General features: G+C 51.9%; 1 protein-coding gene across 1 annotated transcript; it reads left to right on the top strand.

Annotated features, from left to right (window-relative positions):
• Nucleotides 1-12,437: 12,437 nt before the first annotated feature.
• LOC103625848 (uncharacterized) lies at nt 12,438-13,593 on the top strand. Its single transcript, XM_008646247.4, has one exon. The coding sequence runs from the start codon at nt 12,880-12,882 to the stop codon at nt 13,351-13,353; it is 474 nt and encodes a 157-aa protein (XP_008644469.1). The 5' UTR covers nt 12,438-12,879; the 3' UTR covers nt 13,354-13,593.
• Nucleotides 13,594-24,366: the final 10,773 nt, after the last annotated feature.

Here is a 24,366-nt window from a genome sequence, read left to right as displayed (position 1 = left end):
TTCTCCGGCGACTTCGGCTAAAATTCACCGGACTGTCCGGTGTGCACCGGACTGTCCGGTGAGCCAACGGTCGGCCGAGCCAACGGTCGGCCGCGCGATCGGCGCGCGACACGTGGCCGAGCCAACGGTCGGAAGGAAGCACCGGACTGTCCGGTGTGCACCGGACTGTCCGGTGCGCCAGATCTGCAACGGTCGGCAACGGTCGGCTTCGCCATTTAAGGAAAGGAATCGGGCACCGGACAGTGTCCGGTGTGCACCGGACTGTCCGGTGCCCCCGACGACAGAAGGCAAGAATAGCCTTCCAGATGTGCTCTCAACGGCTCCTAGCTGCCTTGGGGCTATAAAAGGGACCCCTAGGCGCATGGAGGAGTACACTAAGCATTCCTACAACTCTTCTAAGCACCAAGACATCAATCTCACGCATTCGTTTCATTGTGATAGCATATAGAGCTCTTGTGGAGTTGTGAACTCTTTGTGTTGCGTTGCGAGCTCTTGTTGCGACTTGTGTGCGTGTTGTTGCTCTGATTTTCGAGTCTTGTGTGCATTGCTCATTCCCACCTTACTCCGTATTTCTTTGTGAACTCAATTGTAAGGGCGAGAGACTCCAAGTTGTGGAGATTCCTCGCAAACGGGAAAAGATCAAAGGAAAGAAAAACACCGTGGTATTCAAGTTGATCATTGGATCACTTGAGAGGAGTTGAGTGCAACTCTCGTCCGTTGGGACGCCACAACGTGGAGTAGGCAAGTTTTGTACTTGGCCGAACCACTGGATAACCACCGTGTCAACTCTGTGATTGCTTTCTCGTGGTTATTGTGTTTTGACTCCTCTCTAGCCACTTGGCCATACTTGTGCTAACCCTTAACAAGTATTTGTGGCTTAAGTTTTGAAGTTTTACAGGATCACCTATTCACCCCCCCTCTAGGTGCTCTCAATTGGTATCGGAGCCGTTCTCTTCAAGAAAGGGACTAACCGCCCGAAGAGATGGATCCTAAGGGGAAGGGAATTGTGATCAACGACAAGGAGAAGGAGTCCTTCGTCAACGAGCCAAGGGATGACAAGTCCAATGACTCGGGCTCGGGCCACAAGCGAAAAGATGGGAAGAAGAAGAAGACAAGACGCATCAAGGAGATCGTCTACTACGACAGCGATGAGTCCTCTTCTTCCCAAAAGGACGACGACCACGACAAACAAAAGACGGTTAACTCAAACTTTTCTTTTGATTATTCGCGCATTCCATATAGCTCAAATGCTCATTTGCTCCCCATTCCACTTGGCAAGCCTCCTCACTTTGATGGAGAGGACTACAGATTTTGGAGTCACATAATGCGTACTCACCTATTTTCTCTCCATCCAAGCATTTGGGAGATTGTGGAAAGTGGAATGAAATTTGATAGCTCGGATAGCCCTTCATTCATTAATGAGCAAATCCATAAGAATGCACAAGCTACCACTGTTCTTCTAGCTTCATTGTGCAGGGATGAATATAACAAAGTGAGCGGCTTGGATAACGCCAAGCAGATCTGGGACACCCTCAAGATTTCTCATGAGGGGAATGACGTTACCTTGCTCACCAAAATGGAGTTGGTGGAAGGCGAGCTTGGACGATTCGCGATGATAAGGGGCGAGGAGCCAACTCAGACATACAACCGGCTCAAGACCCTTATCAACAAAATAAGGAGCTACGGAAGCACGCGATGGACGGACCACGACGTCGTCCGACTAATGCTCAGGTCCTTTACCGTTCTTGATCCTCATTTGGTGAATAATATTCGTGAGAATCCCAGGTACACCAAAATGTCGCCCGAAGAAGTCCTAGGAAAATTCGTCAGCGGGCGAATGATGATCAAGGAGGCAAGGTATGTGGACGACGCCTTGAATGGACCGATCAACGAGCCGCAACCTTTTGCTCTCAAAGCCACAAGGAGCAAGGAGGCACTACCCAGCAAGGTGGCGCAAATTGAGGCAGCCGGTCTTAATGAAGAAGAAATGGCCCTCATTATCAAGAGATTCAAGACGGTGCTAAAGGGTCGCAATGGACAGCCGAGCAAGACTAAGACCAAGGGGAAGCGATCATGCTTCAAATGCGGTAAGCTTGGTCATTTTATTGCTAACTGTCCCGATAATGATAGTGACCAGGAAAAGGGAAACAAGAGGGAAAAGAAGAAGCATTACAAGAAGGCAAAGGGCGAGGCGCATCTAGGCAAGGAGTGGGACTCGGATTGCTCCTCGTCCGACTCCGACAATGAAGGACTCGCCGCCACCGCCTTCAACAAATCGGCCCTCTTCCCCAACGAGCGTCACACGTGTCTCATGGCTAAGGAGAAGAAAGTAAGTACTCGAAACTCTACTTATGCTTCTTCTAGTGATAATGATTCTAGTGACGATGATGAAATAGACTATTCTAGTGTATTTAAAGGTCTAGATAGAATTACAATTGGCAAAATTAATGAATTAATTGATGCACTGAATGAGAAAGATAAACTCTTAGAGAAACAAGAGGATTTGTTGTATGAAGAACATGATAAGTTTGTAGAGGCTAAAAAATCCCTTGCATTAGAAATTAAGAGGAATGAAATGCTTGCTTGTGAAGTGTCAACATGCCATGATTCAATTTCTAAATTAAAGAGCATTAATGATGACTTAAATGCTAAACTAGTAGAAGCACATAAATCCAACTCTTGTGTTGAACATGTTGAAATTTGCACTAGGTGTAAGGATGTTGATATTAATGCTTGTAGTGAACACTTACTTTCCATTTCAAAATTGAGTGATGAAGTGGCTAGTCTTAATGCTCAACTTAAGACTAGCAAAAGTGATTTTGAAAAACTAAAATTTGCTAGGGATGCCTACACGGTTGGTAGACACCCCTCAATTAAGGATGGACTTGGCTTCAAGAGGGAAGCCAAGAACTTAACAAGCCATAAGGCTCCCATTCCCGCCAAGGAGAAAGGAAAGGCCCCTATGGCTACTAGTGCTAAAAGGAACCATGCCTTTTTGTATCATGATAGAAGACATACTAGAAATGCAAATAGGAGTTATGATGCTTTTGATTCATATGTTTATGATTCTCATGCCATGTTTGCTCCTAGTTCTTCTTATGTGAATAATAGAAATGTTACTAGGAAAAATGTTGTTCCTAAAAAGAATGTTATTCATGCTCCTAGGAAAGTAGCAAATGAACCTTCTACCATTTATTATGCTTGCAATGCACCCTTTGCTATTTGTAGAAAGGATAAGAAGGTAATTGCTAGAAAGTTAGGGATAAGATGCAAGGGAGATAAAACTTGCATTTGGGTCCCTAAGGATATATGTGCTAACCTTGTAGGACCCAACATGAGTTGGGTACCTAAGACCCAAGCCTAAATTTGCCTTGCAGGTTTATGCATCCGGGGGTTCAAGCTGGATTATCGACAGCGGATGCACAAACCATATGACAGGGGAGAAGAAAATGTTCACCTCCTACGTCAAGAATAAAGATTCCCAAGATTCAATCATATTCGGTGATGGGAATCAAGGCAAGGTAAAAGGGTTAGGTAAAATTGCAATTTCCAATGAGCATTCTATTTCCAATGTGTTTTTAGTAGAGTCTCTTGGTTACAATTTACTATCTGTTAGTCAATTGTGCAGCATGGGGTATAACTGTCTATTTACTAATGTAGATGTGTCTGTCTTTAGAAGAAGTGATGGTTCACTAGCTTTTAAGGGTGTATTAGACGGCAAACTTTATTTAGTAGATTTTGCAAAAGAAGAGGCCGGTCTAGATGCATGCTTAATAGCTAAGACTAGCATGGGCTGGCTGTGGCATCGCCGCTTAGCACATGTGGGGATGAAGAACCTTCACAAGCTTCTAAAGGGAGAACACGTGATAGGTCTAACTAATGTTAAATTCGAAAAAGATAGACCTTGTGCAGCTTGTCAAGCAGGGAAACAGGTGGGAGGCTCTCATCACACCAAAAATGTGATGACGACATCAAGACCCTTGGAGATGCTGCATATGGACCTTTTTGGACCCGTCGCCTATCTGAGCATAGGAGGGAGTAAGTATGGTTTAGTTATTGTTGATGATTTTTCCCGCTTCACTTGGGTGTTCTTTTTGCAGGATAAGTCTGAAACCCAAGGGACCCTCAAGCGCTTCCTCAGGAGAGCTCAAAATGAGTTTGAGCTCAAGGTGAAGAAGATAAGGAGCGACAATGGGTCCGAATTCAAGAACCTTCAAGTGGAGGAGTTCCTTGAAGAGGAAGGGATCAAGCACGAGTTCTCCGCTCCCTACACACCACAGCAAAATGGTGTGGTAGAGAGGAAGAACAGGACGCTCATCGATATGGCGAGGACGATGCTAGGAGAGTTCAAGACCCCCGAGTACTTTTGGACGGAAGCCGTTAACACTGCTTGCCACGCCATCAACAGGGTCTACCTTCATCGCCTCCTCAAGAAGACGTCGTATGAGCTACTAACCGGTAACAAACCCAATGTATCGTACTTTCGTGTATTTGGGAGTAAATGCTACATTCTAGTGAAGAAGGGTAGAAATTCTAAGTTTGCTCCCAAAGCTGTAGAAGGGTTTTTGTTAGGTTATGACTCAAATACAAAGGCGTATAGAGTCTTCAACAAATCATCGGGTTTGGTTGAAGTCTCTAGCGATGTTGTATTTGATGAGACTAATGGCTCTCCAAGAGAGCAAGTTGTTGATTGTGATGATGTAGATGAAGAAGATGTTCCGACGGCCGCTATACGGACCATGGCGATTGGAGAAGTACGGCCACAGGAACAAGATGAACGAGATCAACCTTCTTCCTCAACTATGGTGCATTCCCCAACCGAAGATGACAACCAGGTACCTCAAGTGGAGGGGCTTGATCAAGGGGGAGCACAAGATGATCAAATGATGGAGGAAGAAGCGCAACCGGCACCTCCAACCCAAGTTCGAGCGATGATTCAAAGGGATCATCCCGTCGACCAAATTCTGGGTGACATTAGCAAGGGAGTAACTACTCGATCTCGATTAGTTAATTTTTGTGAGCATTACTCCTTTGTCTCTTCTATTGAGCCTTTCAGGGTAGAAGAGGCCTTGCTAGATCCGGACTGGGTGTTGGCCATGCAAGAGGAGTTAAACAACTTCAAGCGCAATGAAGTTTGGACACTGGTGCCTCGTCCGAAGCAAAATGTTGTGGGAACCAAGTGGGTGTTCCGCAACAAACAGGACGAGCACGGGGTGGTGACGAGGAACAAGGCTCGACTTGTGGCAAAAGGTTATGCCCAAGTCGCAGGTTTGGACTTTGAGGAGACTTTCGCTCCTGTGGCTAGGCTAGAGTCCATTCGTATCTTGCTAGCATATGCCGCTCACCATTCTTTCAGGTTGTACCAAATGGATGTGAAGAGCGCTTTCCTCAACGGGCCAATCAAGGAGGAAGTGTACGTGGAGCAACCCCCTGGCTTCGAGGATGAACGGTACCCCGACCATGTGTGTAAGCTCTCTAAGGCGCTCTATGGACTTAAGCAAGCCCCAAGAGCATGGTATGAATGCCTTAGAGACTTTCTAATTGCTAATGCTTTCAAGGTTGGGAAAGCCGATCCAACTCTTTTTACAAAGACATGTGATGGTGATTTGTTTGTGTGCCAAATTTATGTCGATGACATAATATTTGGTTCTACTAACCAAAAGTCTTGTGAAGAGTTTAGCAGGGTAATGACGCAGAAATTCGAGATGTCGATGATGGGCGAGTTGAACTACTTCCTTGGGTTCCAAGTGAAGCAACTCAAGGATGGTACCTTCCTCTCCCAAACGAAGTACACGCAAGATCTGCTAAAGCGGTTTGGGATGAAGGACGCCAAGCCCGCAAAGACTCCGATGGGGACCGACGGACACACCGACCTCAACAAAGGAGGTAAGTCCGTTGATCAAAAAGCATACCGGTCAATGATAGGTTCTTTGCTTTACTTATGTGCTAGTAGACCGGATATTATGCTTAGCGTGTGCATGTGTGCTAGATTTCAATCCGATCCTAAGGAATGTCACTTAGTGGCGGTGAAGCGAATTCTTAGATATTTAGTTGCTACGCCTTGCTTCGGGCTCTGGTATCCAAAGGGGTCTACCTTTGACTTAGTTGGATACTCAGACTCCGACTATGCTGGATGTAAGGTCGATAGGAAGAGTACATCAGGGACGTGCCAATTCTTAGGAAGGTCCCTGGTGTCATGGAACTCTAAGAAACAAACATCCGTTGCCCTATCCACCGCTGAGGCCGAGTACGTTGCCGCAGGTCAGTGTTGCGCGCAACTACTTTGGATGAGGCAAACCCTCCGGGACTTTGGCTACAATCTGAGCAAAGTCCCACTCCTATGTGACAATGAGAGTGCTATCCGCATGGCGGAGAATCCTGTTGAGCACAGCCGCACAAAGCACATAGACATCCGGCATCACTTCTTGAGAGACCACCAGCAAAAGGGAGATATCGAAGTGTTTCATGTTAGCACCGAGAACCAGCTAGCCGATATCTTCACTAAGCCTCTAGATGAGAAGACCTTTTGCAGGTTGCGTAGTGAGCTAAATGTCTTAGATTCGCGGAACTTGGATTGAATTGTAGCATACATGTGTTTATGCCTTTGATCATGTTCATTCTGCATTTTGTTGCTTATTATGGTGCTCAAGTTGTACAAACACTCCCTGGACCTCACAAGTCCGTTGCAAAGTGATGCACATGTTTAGGGGGAGATGTGTTACAACTTGACCCTTTGAGACTAACCATGTGCTTGAGTTTGATAATTTAGTCTCGAAGGAGGATTGAAAGGGAAAAGGTGGACTTGGACCATGAAAGACTTCCACTGCACTCCGATGAGAGGGTAACTAATTCCAAGTTCATCTCATGAAATCTTATTGCCATTTGCTCTTAATTGAGGACTTTGGTGAGGCAATGGGGTTACGAGGCCAAGATTGATCCCGTTTTGGTGCTTGATGCCAAAGGGGGAGAAAATAAAGGCCAAAGTGATATATGGATCAGCTACCACTTGAGAGATTTTGAAAATAGTAGAATAGAGTTTTTGTTTTGTCAAAAGCTTTTATTGTCTCTTATTGTCTCTATTGTCAAAAGTTGGCTCCTTGTGGGGAGAAGTGTTGATTATGGGAAATAGGGGGAGTTTTTGAACTCTTTGATCAATCTCTTTTGGAATGACTCTCTTTATGCTTCAACATGTGTGTTTGACTTAGAGATAGAGATTTGAATTTGATTTGCAAAAACAAACCAAGTGGTGGCAAAGGATGATCCATATATGCCAAAATTGAATCAAAATCAATTTGAGTTTATTTGAAGTGATTTTGCACTTGTTCTAGTTGCTTTATGTTGTGTTGGCATAAATCACCAAAAAGGGGGAGATTGAAAGGGAAATGTGCCCTTGGGCCATTTCTAAGTATTTTGGTGATTGAGTGCAAACACAAGGGCTTAAATGTGAAAATATGCTCATGGATGAACAAAGTGCAAATCACAAGTAAAGGTATGTTTCTAAGCCTTAGTACATTAGTTTTGTGTACTAACATCTTGTCTAAGTGTTAGAAACAGGAAGAAGAAGAAAAGAAGTGGAGAGTGGCTGTGTACAGCCAAAGGCTGTTTCGGGCTAGGGCACCGGACTGTCCGGTGTGCACCGGACAGTGTCCGGTGCGCCAGACCAGCGCGGAGCAAACCAGCCGCTCTCGGGTTTTTCTCCGGCGACTTCGGCTAAAATTCACCGGACTGTCCGGTGTGCACCGGACTGTCCGGTGAGCCAACGGTCGGCCGGGCCAACGGTCGGCCGCGCGATCGGCGCGCGACACGTGGCCGAGCCAACGGTTGGAAGGAAGCACCGGACTGTCCGGTGTGCACCGGACTGTCCGGTGCGCCAGATCTGCAACGGTCGGCAACGGTCGGCTTCGCCATTTAAGGAAAGGAATCGGGCACCGGACAGTGTCCGGTGTGCACCGGACTGTCCGGTGCCCCCGACGACAGAAGGCAAGAATAGCCTTCCAGATGTGCTCTCAACGGCTCCTAGCTGCCTTGGGGCTATAAAAGGGACCCCTAGGCGCATGGAGGAGTACACTAAGCATTCCTACAACTCTTCTAAGCACCAAGACATCAATCTCACGCATTCGTTTCATTGTGATAGCATATAGAGCTCTTGTGGAGTTGTGAACTCTTTGTGTTGCGTTGCGAGCTCTTGTTGCGACTTGTGTGCGTGTTGTTGCTCTGATTTTCGAGTCTTGTGTGCGTTGCTCATTCCCACCTTACTCCGTATTTCTTTGTGAACTCAATTGTAAGGGCGAGAGACTCCAAGTTGTGGAGATTCCTCGCAAACGGGAAAAGATCAAAGGAAAGAAAAACACCGTGGTATTCAAGTTGATCATTGGATCACTTGAGAGGAGTTGAGTGCAACTCTCGTCCGTTGGGACGCCACAACGTGGAGTAGGCAAGTTTTGTACTTGGCCGAACCACGGGATAACCACCGTGTCAACTCTGTGATTGCTTTCTCGTGGTTATTGTGTTTTGACTCCTCTCTAGCCACTTGGCCATACTTGTGCTAACCCTTAACAAGTATTTGTGGCTTAAGTTTTGAAGTTTTACAGGATCACCTATTCACCCCCCCCTCTAGGTGCTCTCAGAGGTCTAGGTCGTCGTCTCCCAGTCAACTCTGGGTTGCTGGACCGTTGTCTCCTTATAATGTAATTATTTATTTTGTATAGAACTCCTGTTATATATCAAGATGTGACATTCGATCCTGTGCCACTATACATCATATGTGTGAGACTTGGTCCCAGCATATCTGGTGTTTATGTTCGCGCCCGAGTCTTGGTGCCCCTAAAACCCGGGTGTGACACATATGAAGTGTTGCATATGTTATAACTTTTCAAGTGATGATACTTACCATGCTGGGTAAGATTGAATTGGTCATCCCATTGTTGGGATGAAATGAAAAGTTATGAACAATTCTATTGGTCATGTTTTTTCCATAAGATGGATACTTGATGAGTATCATCGGAATTGAGATTTTAAGTCCCTCTTATCTTAAAATCTGATCTGAATTGGTTAAGTTCTTTGAATTGTTTCAAAGGAACGAGTGTGGTCCATTACAGAGTTGTATGGACATTGAAGACTTTATATGGTTATTTGGTGCATCTATATGATGACCTCAAGTGTGTCCTTCGGACAACACATGACCATTAAGTTATAATGTCTCAAACTTGAGCACATTAGCGTCCACACTGCTGAATTTACCAAATGTGCTTACAATGATGATTGTTTGTCTTGGTATTCAGAATGATATCCATAAAGGATATGATGAATCTGTGATAGATTCAAAAATTTCAGATTATTAATGACCATCAGTAATGAATTGTCATTTCCAACTGGTTATGGTTGGAGTCAGGAAATTTTGCACGCTCCTGACTTGTGATTAATTGCATGTACTACTGCATGTACAAGTTCCCCTATGGTTTTTAGTACGTGGGAATCCGTGAAAGATTTCCCATGCGTACATTGGGTATGTTCCCAATCTCACCACCGCAGCGTACATGTATGGGCACACAGAAAGCTGGGGATCTATGTGAGAATTCATTCTCCGTCGATCATTAAGTTTTAGAATATCTTCATGAGAATCTATTTACGGCCCGTACGCTTGCTTGAATCATGAGCTTTTTCCAGGCATTAGGGGGAGATTTCGAGTACCAAAATGAATGTCAGGAAATTATAATGAATGCATTAAGCATTCAGGCTCAGGATCACGTACTAAAACTGAACCTTTGGGTTCGAAAGATTTGCAAGAAGTTGCAAATTGACTGCCTTGTGCATTTACTATGAGGTGTCACTCAAATTAATCCTATGTGGAAGTGCCAGAAAAGTGGTTAAATGGAAAACCACTTAACTCCCTATTGCAACGTTGTTGTAAATAAGAGGGGGAGAAGTATGGTCACAAATTGGGATTAAGATGCTTGCAAGCAGCTGAAGGCTAGGCCTTCTCAAATAGTAAATGCAGACCATCTATTCGTTGGTAACCAACCTAGTGTTGGTGGACACCTAAAGGATATGGATTATCCTGTGAATGGAAGACATTCACAACCTAGCTCAATGCGCACTGATGAGGCTAGGTTATCGGAAGCCCTTGATTCTCGTTTTGGGATTTCACGAGGAATCATAAGGGTACATAAAAAATGACTTTATGTCAACTAGAGAATTGTGTTATTTCAAAGCTACAAGTGTCGACACATACATCTCAGCAATTGTATATGCGCTCCAAGTGATCCAAAAGACTATGGCCATAGCAGAGCACGAGTATGCTCATATTGGATCTTGTTGGGTGATACAATATTGCAGAGATAGCCTTGCTCACCGAAAAGAAGTGTTAACTTATTTTCACTTCAAGGTATCTTACTGTGGATACAAGTTTTCATGGAATTGAAAACAACGAGGTGGTGAGAAAGCATGGCTAGTAGCAACTGGGTTTATACGCAAACCCAAGCATTATTTTAATGCTATAAATTCTCCTCTACTGTGAGTAGTTAAATTCCGATACAACAATATGGGCAGTAAATCATCTATCTTTGCAGTTGATAGATGTAGTGACAACATATGCATATGTGGTCACTGAATTATGGTATTTATGGAGTCTTGAAGGATTCCAAATACATAATCCCCAATCACAAATTTGCAATGCTTGGAAAGTCTTTGTGACTTAGAGCATCCTGGTCAAATATGGTACATTCGACCTAGTGAATCCTTCCTTCTGAAAGGATACACAAAGAATGATATGTTTAGTATAAATATGTGCAACATATTTATAAACATAAATTCCTTATCGACGGAGTTCGAGATAGAGGATACGAATTGAAAGAGATTTTCAATTCAAAGTAAACTATCTTGAGTATCTTGGATACAAAAATTGTCTATATCCATCATATATTGAAGAAATTAAATATGAGAGAATCATTGTTATTTGATTCTTTCCGATCATGAGATGTGCTATTGTATCTTGCAAGAGCATCCGGCCGGATATTGCTTTGCAATGATTTGCTAGCTAACAGCACATGAGATCGAGTTATGATCTCCAGATGTACTCATGCTCTCCTTATGTTTGGATATACTGATCTTGGATATCTATAGAAGATCCCCAGGTACAAGATCAATGACATACTTTTGGTAAGTTGGACCTACTGTTTGATAAATGTCTATCAACAGAGATTAGTGGTCACTTACACTAATCATTTTGTAGCACACTTCGTGGGATTGTACAGAATGATATACTACATACTGAAGGTATGTGGTGGTCATGATTTTATATCATTGGCCTTATTATCTATGGAGATAATATTACTTTGTGTTGTTTAGATGAAAAACAAGTTACGAACTAAGTCTCTACTTACTCCACATTTTAGATGTGTTTGAGAGCAGGTATGGGATGACTTAGTGATTTGTAAAGATCAGGGGGAGTTTCCTCTTGATCTGAAGAACTTGTTTCTGCATCATGTTGTACTCTTTTCTTTGCATGAGTTTTTCCCTGTTTGGGTTTCTCATTCAAAGTTTTTAACGAGGCAACATCAACACAAGGCCTATGTCGTATCATCTATTTTTCCCATAGTGGTTTTCGAGGATGATACATTATGACATAGTTATTGTTGTATTTGAACTAGGATATGAGTTTATCTCCCTAGAGTTCAGTATGACTACTCTCCTTATTTTTCCCGTTGGGTTTTTAAGGAGACTCGGCTGATATGTTGATTTCTCAGATTTTCTGACTAGATTATCTTGATGAAATATTAGCCTGAGTTATATGTCTCATCATTTATTTTCCCCACTGGGGTTTTTGAGATGATGACTATAGACATATTATTGTTCTTTGGGCTAGAGGTCTATGGGAGAACAACGGCATACCATGGTTCAATTGAACCACCGACAATTATCTATAAGGATAATTGAGCTTGTGTTGTTCAGATGGAAACAGGTTATATCAGGAGCAACATTAATCAGCATATTGCTTCTAAATTGAATTATCCATCTTGCAAACAAAGTCTTGTGATAATCTTGCTGATCTATTCACAAAATCTCTACCATACTCAACGTTTTCAGAAATGTGTTGAGGTGATTGGTATGAAAAGACTTAAGTGCTTGCAAGGATCAGGGGGAGTAATTCTCCATGATATTTGACCTGTTTTGAACCATCATATTACACTCTTTTCTTTGTATGAGTTTTGCCTTATTGAGGTTTTCTCATCCAAAGTTTTTAATGAGGTAATATCAACTAAGCTATATGCTTCATCATTGATTTTTCCCACTGGGGTTTTTATACATGATGATTACAAGCATATTTTCCTTTTGGAGTTCAATATGAGTTTTACTCATGATCCAAAAGCATTGTGTACTCCTTATTTTTCCCACAGGGTTTTGAGGAGATAATATATTGGAAGACAGCTTGCAGATGATTAAATGGACTTGGATTGATCAAGGGGGAGTGTTAAAATATGTGTGTTCAATCCCCTCCATGGGATGCGATAGTTTCTCCACAAGGGACGCACCCCTTGAGAAGGCACTAGTTCGCCTGTATATATAAGCACTGTCTTCCCTGCAATAAAGACAACTGTCATTCTGTCTCTGGCATTTACACAATCTCTGAGTCTCGTTACCACTACGCTCTAATACAAACAAGGATTCAAAGCACAAGCGCTTACACCACTAAACCTCAGAGCCACTCCACTTCGATAATAATTCCCCAAAGCAAACGTTCTGCCATCATATTCATACAGCACTAATAAGTTCGTTCGCTTCACATCCACACTCCCGCCGGCCGCGCGCTTTGTCTTCTCCCGCTTGGTGGTGTTCCTCGACAGGAGTTTCCACTCCAGGCGCTTGGTGGTGGGGGTCCGGATGAGCCGGGGGAGCAGGCTCCGGTGGCTGTGGCGTGCGCCGGCGCGGGCGCTCGGCCGGGCGCGGGACCTGTACGTGCGGGGGCTCACGGGGTGCGCGCGCTACGTCCCCTCCGACGCCGCGTTCGGGTACCCCGTGCTCGTGCCGGCGCCGCCGCTGTCCAGGAGCCACAGCGTCGACTGGGGCCGCGGAGCCGCCGACGAGGACCTGCGCGAGCTGGTCCGCGCCGCGTCGCAGCGCCGCGTGGTGGAGCAGCGTCGCGCCGAGCTGCGGGCCGTGGCCAGGAGCCAGAGCATGGCCGCCTCGCTCTCCATGGGGCGGATCGACGAGGACGCGCCGTGCGAGCTCGGCGCGGCCGCCGGCGACGGCCCCGGAGCGCTGTGCCCGAGGAGCCAGAGCTGCGTCGGCGACGCCGCGGGGAGGAGGGCCCTCGCCCGCCGCGGGCACGGCAAGCTGGTGCCCTCGGTGGTCTGACGGAGCGGCTGCCCGGTCGCCGTCGTCGGTGACACGGTGTGTGCGATTGTGTTGTGCGTTGTCTTTATTGCTGAGTCTGGTCATGTCAATATGCGAAAAAGTTGCATGGTTTTGCTGTCTACCGAACGTGCAAGCAGCATCTGCCGTCGTTTCACCGTTGGATTGCCTAGCTAGTCATGCACAAGTAGCATTTTCACTGGGCGCTCTTGGGCCCTTTAATTTTGGCAAAATTTATGTCCATATCCTGTGAACGCCCCTCCTGGTCCTCGCCGGCCCTCTCCCCGCGCTTCCCTGCCCTTGCCCCCGTCGGAACTTGACGACGTCGGAGTGTGCGCGAGGTGACAGTCGGTTATTCTAAATAACCCATCGAGCTTAGCTCCAACCTTACCTAATTAAAAGTGTGTTTGATTTTTAGGGGACTAATTTTTAGTCCTTCTATTTTATTCTCTTTTAGTCCTACATTGCTGAATATAGAAACTAAATCTTTAATTTAGTTTCTATATTTAGTAATTTAGAGAAAAAAATAAAATAAAATGAAGGGACTAAAAATTAGTCTTTATAAACCAAACACTCCATAAGTGCAACGAATGATCACCGTAATTTTGCTTGCTACTCCCTAATAATCCTTGGTCACTTCAGGTCTACTCAAGCATGTATTATGGAGGGTTCACCGTACAGTTTTCTATTAAAAAACCGCACCCTGCCGGTAACTGTTTTTCGTCAAAAACCCGTAAATATGGATCGGTTTGATTTTTTAAATTCAACTTTTTTCCCTAAAAACGGTTTTCCGAATTTTTTTCAAAATTTTCAGTTTGTATTTCCAAATTCAAATAAAACAGTTTTCATATATTTCTCTGTGGTAAATCAGTACTTTTCGACGGGTTTTGTTGCTTTTACCGATTTTCATTGTTTTCAATAAAATGATGATTATTTTGAAATAAATATGAGATATACTAGAAAAAGATTTTAGTCTTTTACAATAATTTTTGTTTTTATAATTGTTTTGAGTTTGGAACAAAATTCTAAAAAACTAATAGGAAACCGTTTCAGACGAATAAATGAAAAATACAGATATTATTTGTCGGCGTTTCGGACCCGCGAGGATCGTCAACCGACCAGTGAATTTGTCGTTGCGTGTCCCTGCCCAGACGGGTTGATGCAAGATGAAACACAAGAGGGAAATGAGGCTTATGTTATCTTGCACCGGGGTGCTCGTAATAGGGGTTACAAGCGTTGCGAGAGAGCGAGAGCGAGAGAGAGAGAAAGAGAGGGTTCGGCCTTGAGGTGAGCTGTCTGAGTCTGCCTCTACCGCGTCTCTCCTACTCTGCCTGCCTCTGCTCGCCTGCCTTCGCCTGTTCGTACGTTCCGTCTCCCCGTTTCTCTCCCCCGTCCTCGTACGTGTCCCCGTGTCCCTTGGAAGGCCCTGGACATCCCCTTTTATAGATACAAGGAGATGCCCAGCTGTACAATGGGGGTGTAGCTATGAGCTAACGTGGCTGGCAGAGAATTGCCTTGAGCCCTGTACATGCACTAACGTGGCCGTCGGAGAAGTGCCTCGAGTCCTGTAGAAGCATAGCTGGCGGTGCGGCATGGATCCTGCTGACGTTTCCTTGCTTCCGTAGGGGGTTGAGAGCAACCGACGTCATGGGTGCGCGCGGGGAACCATCATTACCTGTTACCGGAGTAACTCAGATGGGACACCGGTCTTGTTTCTTCATAGCCTGAGACAGCTAGCTAGGGGTAGGGTAATGATGTATCCCCTGTAGCGTAGTCGGTCCGAGGCCGAGGTCGGGCGAGGCGGAGACTTCTCCTGAGGCCGAGGCTGAGGTCGGACGAGGTTGTGACTCCCTCCCGAGGCCGAGGCTGAGGCCGAGGCCGAGGGTCGGGCGAGGCGGAGACCTTCTCCCGAGGCTGAGGTTGAGGCCGAGGCCTGAGGTCGAGCGAGGCGGAGCTCCCTGTTGCGCCCGAGGCTGGACTCAGGGGAGGTCGTGACTTGCTGTTGTCAGTTTTACCCTGGTGGTTGGCACAGTAGTCGGAACGGGGTGAATAGCACTGTTCTCTTGTCAGAACGGTCAGTAAAGGGGCGAAGTGACTATGGTCACTTCGACCTTACCGACTGAGGCGCGCGTATCAGGATAAGGTGTCAGGCGATCCCTGCATTGAATGCGCATGCGATACGGTCGGTTGGTAAGGCGATTCGGCCGAGGTCGCTGCACGACAAAGTTCGCCCGAGCTTAGCCTTGGGTGAGACGGGGGTGTGTCTGCTGACTGAGGGGACCCTCGGGCGAGGCGTGAATTCGTCCGGGACTACTGTCCTTACCCGAGGTTGGGCTTGGATGAGGTCACGTCCCTTGGTAGACGAGGCCTTGACTTGAACCACGCTTCATCAGCCGTGTATGGTTTGTTCTGAAGATGTTTTCCAGCCGAGTTAAGGAGCATTGGGGGTACCCCTAATTATGGTACCCGACAGTAGCCCTCGAGCCTCAAGGGAGTGTTGGTACTCGCTTGGAGGTTATGCCGGACTTCTAGCAAGGGGACCAGCCTTTCTCGGTTATGTTTGGTTCCGACGGGTGCGCGCGAGCGCACCCGCCCGGTGTAGCCCCCGAGGCCTCGGAGGAGTAGTTTGACTCCTCTGAGGTCTTAATCCTTTTTGTGATGCCTCGGTCAGCCTTGTTGTTCCCTCGTGCGGCCTGGCCGCAGCCCGGGTGCACGGTCAGGCTCCGAGTTTTTAAGCTGGTTTGTTGGCGTGGTCAACAGTTTGGTCGTAGCCTGGCGCGAGAGCAGCCCCCGAGCCTCTGCACGGAGCGAGAGGACGATCAAGGACCGTCTCGACTTTTATCGTACGCCCCTTCGTCGCCTCTTCGCGAGGAGGAAGAGGGGAAAGCGCCATGTTACCCTCGGAGGGCACCGAACATGGTGTTTCCAGTGAGTTGCTAGCGGGTGATCCGAGTGGACGCCCGAGCCCCGTTCGATAAGGATCGGCTAGTGGCCCAGAGGCGCGCTCCAAAAGTACCTGCAGGTGATTTGCTGGACCCGAACCCATTCGATAGGGTCCGAGGGCTCGGTGCCTCCCTCCGGTGGGATTCCATTACAAATCGTTCCCGCTGGTCTCGAAAATGTCCTAGGGTACCTCGGGAGCGTTGCCCGAGCCTCGGCCATGTAACGGACGTACCCAGGGTCATCCCTGACTCTGCGTGATCTGGGGCGGCTGTCGAACCCTTCCGAGGGGCCAGCCTTCGAACCCCTAATCAGTAAAGGGCTCGGAGCCCGAGTGCTCTGGGGCGGTTGCTGAACCCCGGAGGGCGCAACCTTCAAACCCCTAATCAGTGGGAGGGCTCGGGGCCCGTTTCCTTCGCTGAGAAGGATCCTTTTCGAAATATCCCCTTTCCCGGTCCCTGTGGCAAGAGGGAGAGAGAGGAAAAGGATATAAATTTAAATAATGTGGCGCACCTTTTTTGACGCGGTCATCATGACGGAGACGAAACGGTGCCCGCTTCGCCTGCCGGAGGTGTCGCTTGTCCTGCCAAGGAGTTAATGCGATGGGTCGAGCGATTCGTGGGGCGTCTGTTGCGCGTGCGTAAGTCGTTCGAGGAACAGAAAAACCGTTTCACCTTCGAGTTTGAATTTCGCGACGGGTTCGGGCGAAGTTTTGGGTGGATTTCGCCCAGGCCTTTATATACCCGGAAGAGGGGCCGGCGGTGGTTCTTTACCCTGCCATTTGTGCTTGCCTTCTGCTTTGATTTCCGCAGCCTAGGAGAATAGCCAGAGAAGAAAAACCGCGCACCTCATCCCCTCCGCCTCCACCACCTCCGTTCGGCGATGGCTGACAAGGGGACCGTCGTTCCGCCGCACGACCCGTGGCCTTTCTCCACCGTTGTTGTGGAGGATCTGGAGGCCCTTGTTGCCGATGGTTTGCTCCGTCCTCTCTCCGGTGGGCTGCAGCCGGAGTGGATGGCCCTCGCGAGCGAGGCCGACCCGACTCTGCCGCCGGGGTATGTGGTCAGTTTCATCCCCTTCCATGAGCGGGGGTTCGGAGTGCCTGCGAGTCGCTTCATGAGGGCGCTCCTGCACCACTACGGGGTGGAGCTGCATAACTTACACCCCAACTCTATCGCGCAAGCGGCCATCTTCGCGGCGGTTTGCGAGGGTTTTTTAGGGATTGACCCTCACTGGGACCTGTGGACCCATCTCTTCTCCGCGGAGTTCTTTGCCGCGACGACGGAGGCGAAGAAGGTCCGTATGGCGGTGCGGGCCGGTGGCTGCACCCTCTAGCTGAGGCTGGGGCACGCGCAGCAGTACATCCCTGCCTTCCTTGTGTCTTCAAATAAGGGGTGGCAGAACCAGTGGTTTTATCTCCGGAACGACGGCGGGATGCTTCCGCCGTTTTCTCAACGAGTGGTGACCACCGCCGGCATTAACTGGCGCTGGGGGGCCACGCGCGAGAACCAGGAGAAGCTCCAGCCTATTCTGCAGGCCTTGCAGAAGTTACGTGATGAGGGCCTTACCGCTGCGGGGGTCGTCGCCGCTATCCATCGTCGGAGGGTGCTCCCTTTGGCAGAGCGACGGTTGCGGCTTTTGGAGATGAATCCGGGGGTCGATTTGGAGGGCTCACGGATGTCCTCGACCTCCCTCTCCGCCGACGACCTTCTCAAGCGGGTAGTAGGTACGGTAGGGAGGCTAGATGCTGGCGCCCTTAGCCAGCCCGCGATGCATCCCGACCGTGGGTATGTGTCCCTGGTAAGCGCCCGATCCTTCTCCTATTTTGCGCCGAGTTTTCTGTGCCTTTGATTCTTACTGTTGGAATTTTTGTTCGTCCCCAGGTGTCGGCGTTTCGAGACCGGGGGGTCCCTAAGCCGACGAGTGAGTGTGCCGCGTGCCCCAGCCCAGATGGGTCGAGCGCGTGGGCGAGCGCGAAGGGGGGAAAGGAGCGAGGAGGCCGGAGTTCGGCGAGAGAGAGGTGAGAATCCCGCGGCCTTCGTGTTCGTCCCGCGCCCAGGTCGGGTGCGCTTGCAGTAGGGGGTTACAAGCGTCCACGCGGGTGAGGGAAGCGAGCGGCCCCAAGAGAGCGCCTGTCCCCGTCCTCGTCCCCGTGCGGCCAACCTTCTCTAAGAAGGCCCTGGTCCTTCCTTTTATAGGCGTAAGGAGAGGATCCAGGTGTACAATGGGGGTGTAGCAGAGTGCTACGTGTCTAGCGGGGGGAGAGCTAGTGCCCTAAGTACATGCCAATGTGGCAGCCGGAGAGATCTTGGCGCCCTGCTGGTGTGATGTCGTGGCTGTCGGAGGAGCGACGGAGCCTGGCGGAGGGACAGCTGTTGGAGCGGTTGTGTCCTTGCTGACGTCGTCCTGCTTCCGTAAGAGAGCTGAGAGCCGCCGTCGTCATGGGGCTAGCGGGGCGCCATCATTGCCTATCTGGCGGAGCTAGCCAGATGGGACACCGGTCTTGTTCTCTGCGGCCTGAGTCGGCTCGGGGTAGGGTGATGATGGCGCTTCCTGTCGACATGGCTGGCCTGTGCCCTAGGTTGGGCGACGTGGAGGCTCCTCCGAAGCCGGGGTCGAGTCTGTCTTCCATGGCCGAGGCCGAGTACGAGCCCATGGGTCGGGCGAGGCGGAGGTCGTCAGCAGAGGCCGAGTCCGAGCCCCTGGGTCGGGCGAGGCGGAGGTCGTCAGCAGAGGCCGAGTCCGAGCCCCTGGGTCGGGCAAGGCGGAGGTCGTCGGCATAGGCCGGGGCGGTGTCTGAGCCCGAGCCCTGGGTCGGGCGAAGCGGAGTTCGTCGTCTTCCGGGGCCTTAGCCCGAGTCCGAGCCCTGGGTCGGGCGAAGCGGAGTTCGCCGTCTTCCGGGGCTTAGCCCGAGTCCGAGCCCTGGGTCGGGCGGAGCGGAGTTCGCCGTCTTCCGGGGCCTTAGCCCGAGTCCGAGCCCTGGGTCGGGCGGAGCGGAGTTCGCCGTCTTCCGGGGCTTAGCCCGAGTCCGAGCCCTGGGTCGGGCGGAGCGGAGTTCGCCGTCTTCCGGGGCTTAGCCCGAGTCCGAGCCCTAGGTCGGGCGGAGCGGAGTTCGCCGTCTTCCGGGGCTTAGCCCGAGTCCGAGCCCTGGGTCGGGCGGAGCTTCCTATGGCGCCTTCGGCAGGGCCTGGCTTCCTTTGCGTTAAATGCTCCTGCGACTTGGCCGGTCGGTGCGGCGATTTAGTCAGGGTTGCTTCTTAGCGAAGGCAAGGCCTCGGGCGAGCCGGAGACGTGTTCGCCGTTGAAGGGGGGCCTCGGGCGAGACGGAAACCCCTCGGGGTCGGCTGCCCTTGCCCGAGGCTAGGCTCGAGCGAGGCGTCATCGAGTCGCTCGTATGGACTGATCCCTGACTTAATCGCACCCATCAGGCCTCTGCAGCTTTATGCTGATGGGGGTTACCAGCTGAGAATTAGGCGTCTTGAGGGTACCCCTAATTATGGTCCCCGACAGTAGCCCCCGAGCCTCGAAGGGAGTGTTAGCACTCGCTTGGAGGCTTTCGTCGCACTTTTTTGCAAGGGGACCAGCCTTTCTCGGTTGCACTTTGTTCCGGCGGGTGCGCGCGAGCGCACCCGCCGGGTGTAGCCCCCGAGGCCTCGGAGGAGTGGTTTCACTCCTTCGAGGTCTTAATGCCTTGCGCAATGCTTCGGCTGGTCTGGTGGTTCCCTCATGCGAACTGGCCGTAGCCCGGGTGCACGGTCGGGGCTCAAGTTCTCGGGCTGGTATGTTGACGCTGTCAACGATCTGGCCGGAGCCGGGTTTGCGAGAGCAGCCCCCGAGCCTCTGCACAGGGCGAGAGGACGATCAGGAACAGACTCGGCTTTTTTACATACGCCCCTACGTCGCCTTTCCGCAAGGAGGAGGGGGGAGAGCGCCATGTTACCCTCGATGGGCACCGAACATGGTGTCTCCGGTGAGCTGCAAGCGGGTAATCCGAGTGGACGTCCGTGCCCCGTTCGTTAGGGGTCGGCTAGGGGCCCAGAGGCACGCCCAAAAGTACCTGCGGGTGATCTGCCGGACCCGGTCCCCTGGCGACGGGGTCCGAGGGCTCGATGCCTCCCTCTGATGGGATTCCGTTACAAGATCGCTCCCGCTGGTCTCGGAAATGTCCTAGGGTACCTCGGGAGCGCAGCCCGAGCCTTGGTTATGTATCGAACGTACCCCTGGTCATCCCTCGCTCGGCGTCTGAGGCGACTGTGAACCCTTCGGGGGCCAGCCTTCGAACCCCTGATCAGTAATGGGCACGGAGCCTGAGTAGCCTGAGGCGGCCGTAGAACCCTTCGGGGGGCCGGCCTTCGAACCCCTGACCAGTAGTGGGTGTAGGGCCCATGCGATCTGAGGCGGCTGTTGAACCCTTCGGGGGGCCAGCCTTCGAACCCCTGATCAGTAAGGAGGCTCGGAGCCTGGTTCCTTCACGGGGAAGGATCCCTTTCGGGGTATCCCCCTTTCCTGGTCCCTGTTGCAAGAGATAGAGAAAGAGGAAAAAAGGAAAAAGGATACGAAACCGAACGACGCGGCGTACCTTTTTTGGCGCGGTTGTTTCGGTGAAGGCGAAGCGTCACCCGCTTTTCCTGCCAGAAGCGCCGCCTGTCCCGCCGCGGAGTTAATGCGACGGGGCGAGTAGTTGGCGGGGCAGCCGTTGCGCGTGTGCGAGCCGTTCGAGGAATGGCCGTTTCGCTTCGCGTTTTTGAATCCCGCGTCTGGTCCGGGCGGAACGTTGGAACCGTCTTCGCCTTGGTCTTTATATACCCCGGAGAGGGTCCGGTGACGGTTCTTTGCTCCGCTTCCTGCCTCTTCCTTTAGGCTTTCGCAACCCGAGAAACTTTAGCCAGAGAAGAGGAAAACGCCCTTCCTGCCCCCTTGCGCCGCCACCCCTTCTGTTTTGGTGATGGCTGATCGGGTGACCATAATCTCCCCGCGCGACCCGTGGCCCTTTTCCACGGTGACGGCGAGCGATTTGGAGGAGCTGGTTGGCGAGGGTTTGCTTCACCCTCTCACCGATGAGCAGCGGCCAGAATGGGTTCCTCCCATGGGCGGAGTCGCTCCATCCCCACCGCCGGGGTACGTCGTGAGCTTCGTCTCCTTCCATGAGCGGGGATTCGACGTGCCGACGGGCCGCTTTATGCGGGCCATCCTATTCCACTATGGGGTGGAGTTGCATAACCTCACCCCCAACTCCATCTCGCAGGCCGCTATCTTCGTAGCGGTGTGCGAAGGGTATTTGGGGATCGCCCCCCATTGGGATTTATGGACTCATCTCTTCTTCGCCGAGCTTTTTGCCTTGTCGACGGGGGAGAGGAAGGTCCGTGCAGCGGTGCGGGCCGGCGGCTGCACCCTCTTGTTGAGGCAGTCGCGGGCGTTGCAGTACATTCCTGCCGTCCTCGCGTCCTCGAACAAGGGGTGGCAGCGCCGGTGGTTCTACCTCCGGAATGACGGTGAGTTGCTCCCACCGTTCTCCCAGCGGGTAGTCACCGCCGCCACCGACGCCTGGCGTCATGGGACCCCGCACGAGAGACAGAAGAACCTCGAACCCCTTCTCCAGGCCCTGAAAGCATTGCGGGAGGGGGGACTCACCGCTGCGGGAGTGGTTGCCGCCATCCACCGTCGGAGGGTGCTTCCCTTGGCGGAGCGGCGGCTGCCGCTTTGGGAGATGACCCCGGAGGCTGACTGGGAGGGGTCACGAATGTCCCCTGATCCTCTTCCCTTCGACGCCCTCCAATGGCGAGTGTCGGCCGCGATGGGGAAGCCGGACTCCCATGCCTTCTCCCAGCTCCAGATGCGCCCCGACCAGGGGTGCGTAACTCTGGTGAGTGTTCGCTCCTTCCTTCTTCATACACCGGGTTGCTCCTGGTTCTTACGATTGGGTTTCTTTCCCCCTTTCTTTAGGAGGTGGGGTGGCACAAGCCCTCCCTGCCACGGGTCCCGGAGGACGCGGTGGACCGGGCAGCGCGGCGGGTCGCCGCGGAGGAGAAGAAAAAGAAGAAGGACGCGGAGAAGGCCCGGGCCCGCGAGCAGAGGCGGGCTCGGGACGCCTTGGAGAAGCGCCGTCGCCAGCAGGAGAGGGAAGGACTCCCAAGGGAGCCGTCGCCGGAGACACCCGACGACGATGATGACGACGATGATGCGGAGGAGGACGACATGGCCGCCCGTCTCGGCCTCAGCCCTGGCTTGGGGTGTGGCCAGGAGCCGTCGAGCCAGCCCCCGAGCGGGCCGACACCGTCAGTCCCCGGAGTCGGGGCGTCGGGGTCCCGGACCGAGGCACGGGGGCGACCTGATAGGTCACCTGACCCCTCGACTGGAGGAGCCGAGGTGGCTGCGGAGGGCTAGGTCAGGGCGTCCGCTCCCCAGGGGCCGCCGCTCGTACCGGCAGCGCATGGGGGTGACCCTCAAGTCATCGCGACCGTGCCCGGGCCATCTGCTCCCCGGGCGTCCAAAGCAAAGGTGGCGCCGAAGTTGCCGGCGAAGCGGACCTCGGCGGCTGTTTCGGGAGCCGGGATCCAAGAAACCTCCCCCCAGGCGCGGTGGATCATGCCCCGAAGTGGGTAAGTACCTCGGAATGTCTTCGTCTTGGCTTCCCATTCATAGGTCTCGGCCGTGATTTTCCCTTTCTCTTCTTTTTTTTATTCAGCAAGCGGAGCCATGGCCAGACCGACCTGGTGCCCCGGAAGGCCCTTAAGGCGTCGGTCTGTGCGGCCAGCGCCGCCCCGGGCCTTGTCGTCCAGCCGACCCTTTCGCAGGGCGCTTCACCTCAGGGGGCTCGGGCGTCGCCTGTCTCTAGGGAGCAGGTTCCCGAGGCGGGCTCTTCTGCCGAGGCGGCCATCGTGATCGGGGAGGCGGCTGGCGCCGACGTGGTCCCGAGCCCGCCTGTCGTGCCGGCCATGCTAGCGCCTGCCGCCACCGAAGTCGCCGACGTCCCGGTCGGAGAACGACCGGTTGCTGCCAGCGTCGGGGTGGCTGATGTGCCGGCACCCAGTGCCTCGGAAGAGGTGGGCGTGGACGTGCAATCCGTCCAGCCGGGCGGCAGCCTCGTCGCTGTGCGGCGGAGCCCCGAGGCCCAGCGCCAGTTGCTCCGATTCCGGACCCACGAGGCCTCGGACCCTGTCTTCGTTCTCGATGATGAACAGGAGGACCAGTCCTGGGATGAGCTCCGCGAGCGTGCTGAAGCAACGGTGGGGTCGCTCCGGTCGTCGCTGGAGGTTCTCTGCAGGGACGTCCCCAAAATCCTCCAGGTAACGGTTTCAGGCATACCTTTTCCTTTCTGTGAGCGAGGCGTTCGTCGTGACACCCTGTTTCCCTCCCCCAGGATCTGACGGATCGGAGCGCCGCCAAGTCGTCGTTCATCCGCCGCAAGGTCGATGTCTGGGGCTCGCTGCGATCCCTGAGGACCTCGCTCGCCGGGGCTACCGCACGCCTTTCTCAGCAGGATGCCAAGATAGCGGACCTCCAGTTGCTCTGCGCTGACCTGAGAGCCGAGGCGGCAGCAGCGCGCGCGGAGACGCAACGGCAGCGGTCGGAGTTCGTCCAAGTCGTCGAGGAGCGGGACCAATCTCGGGCCCGGGCTGCCAAGGCCGAAAGCCGGGCTGAGACCCTCGCGGCCGACCTAGCCGCAGCCCAAGTCACGACCTCGGAGCAGCGTGCCCGAGCCGGAGGTACGCCTTGGCCGTCCCTGGTTCTTGTTCTTGTCTGTTTCTTCTGCTTGTGCTTGAGGTCTTTCTTCTGGTTGTTCGCAGAGCTCGAGTCCGCCCTTGACGAGTCTGCCAAGGCGCTCGCCGAGGCGCTTGCCGGAGCTGCCGAGCAGAGGGAGGCTGACCTCGCGGCCATGTCTGAGGCCGTCTCGGACGTTTATCGGGCCCTTGGCCCCGGCGACGTCCCTTCAGGAAGCTCCCCTCAAAGCCGCCTTCAAGCCTTGGGTGATCACGCACGCGGCAAAGTCCGCGAGGCGCTACACCACGGCGTCAGGCGGGCCTTCGCCGTGCTCGCTTCCCATTACGTCGTGGACCTGGGACAGGTCAGTGAGGG

The sequence above is a fragment of the Zea mays genome, chromosome 5 (assembly GCF_902167145.1).
Source record: "Zea mays cultivar B73 chromosome 5, Zm-B73-REFERENCE-NAM-5.0, whole genome shotgun sequence".
In the NCBI taxonomy this organism is placed as follows: domain Eukaryota; kingdom Viridiplantae; phylum Streptophyta; class Magnoliopsida; order Poales; family Poaceae; genus Zea; species Zea mays.
This window is presented reverse-complemented; position numbering and strand designations above follow the sequence as displayed.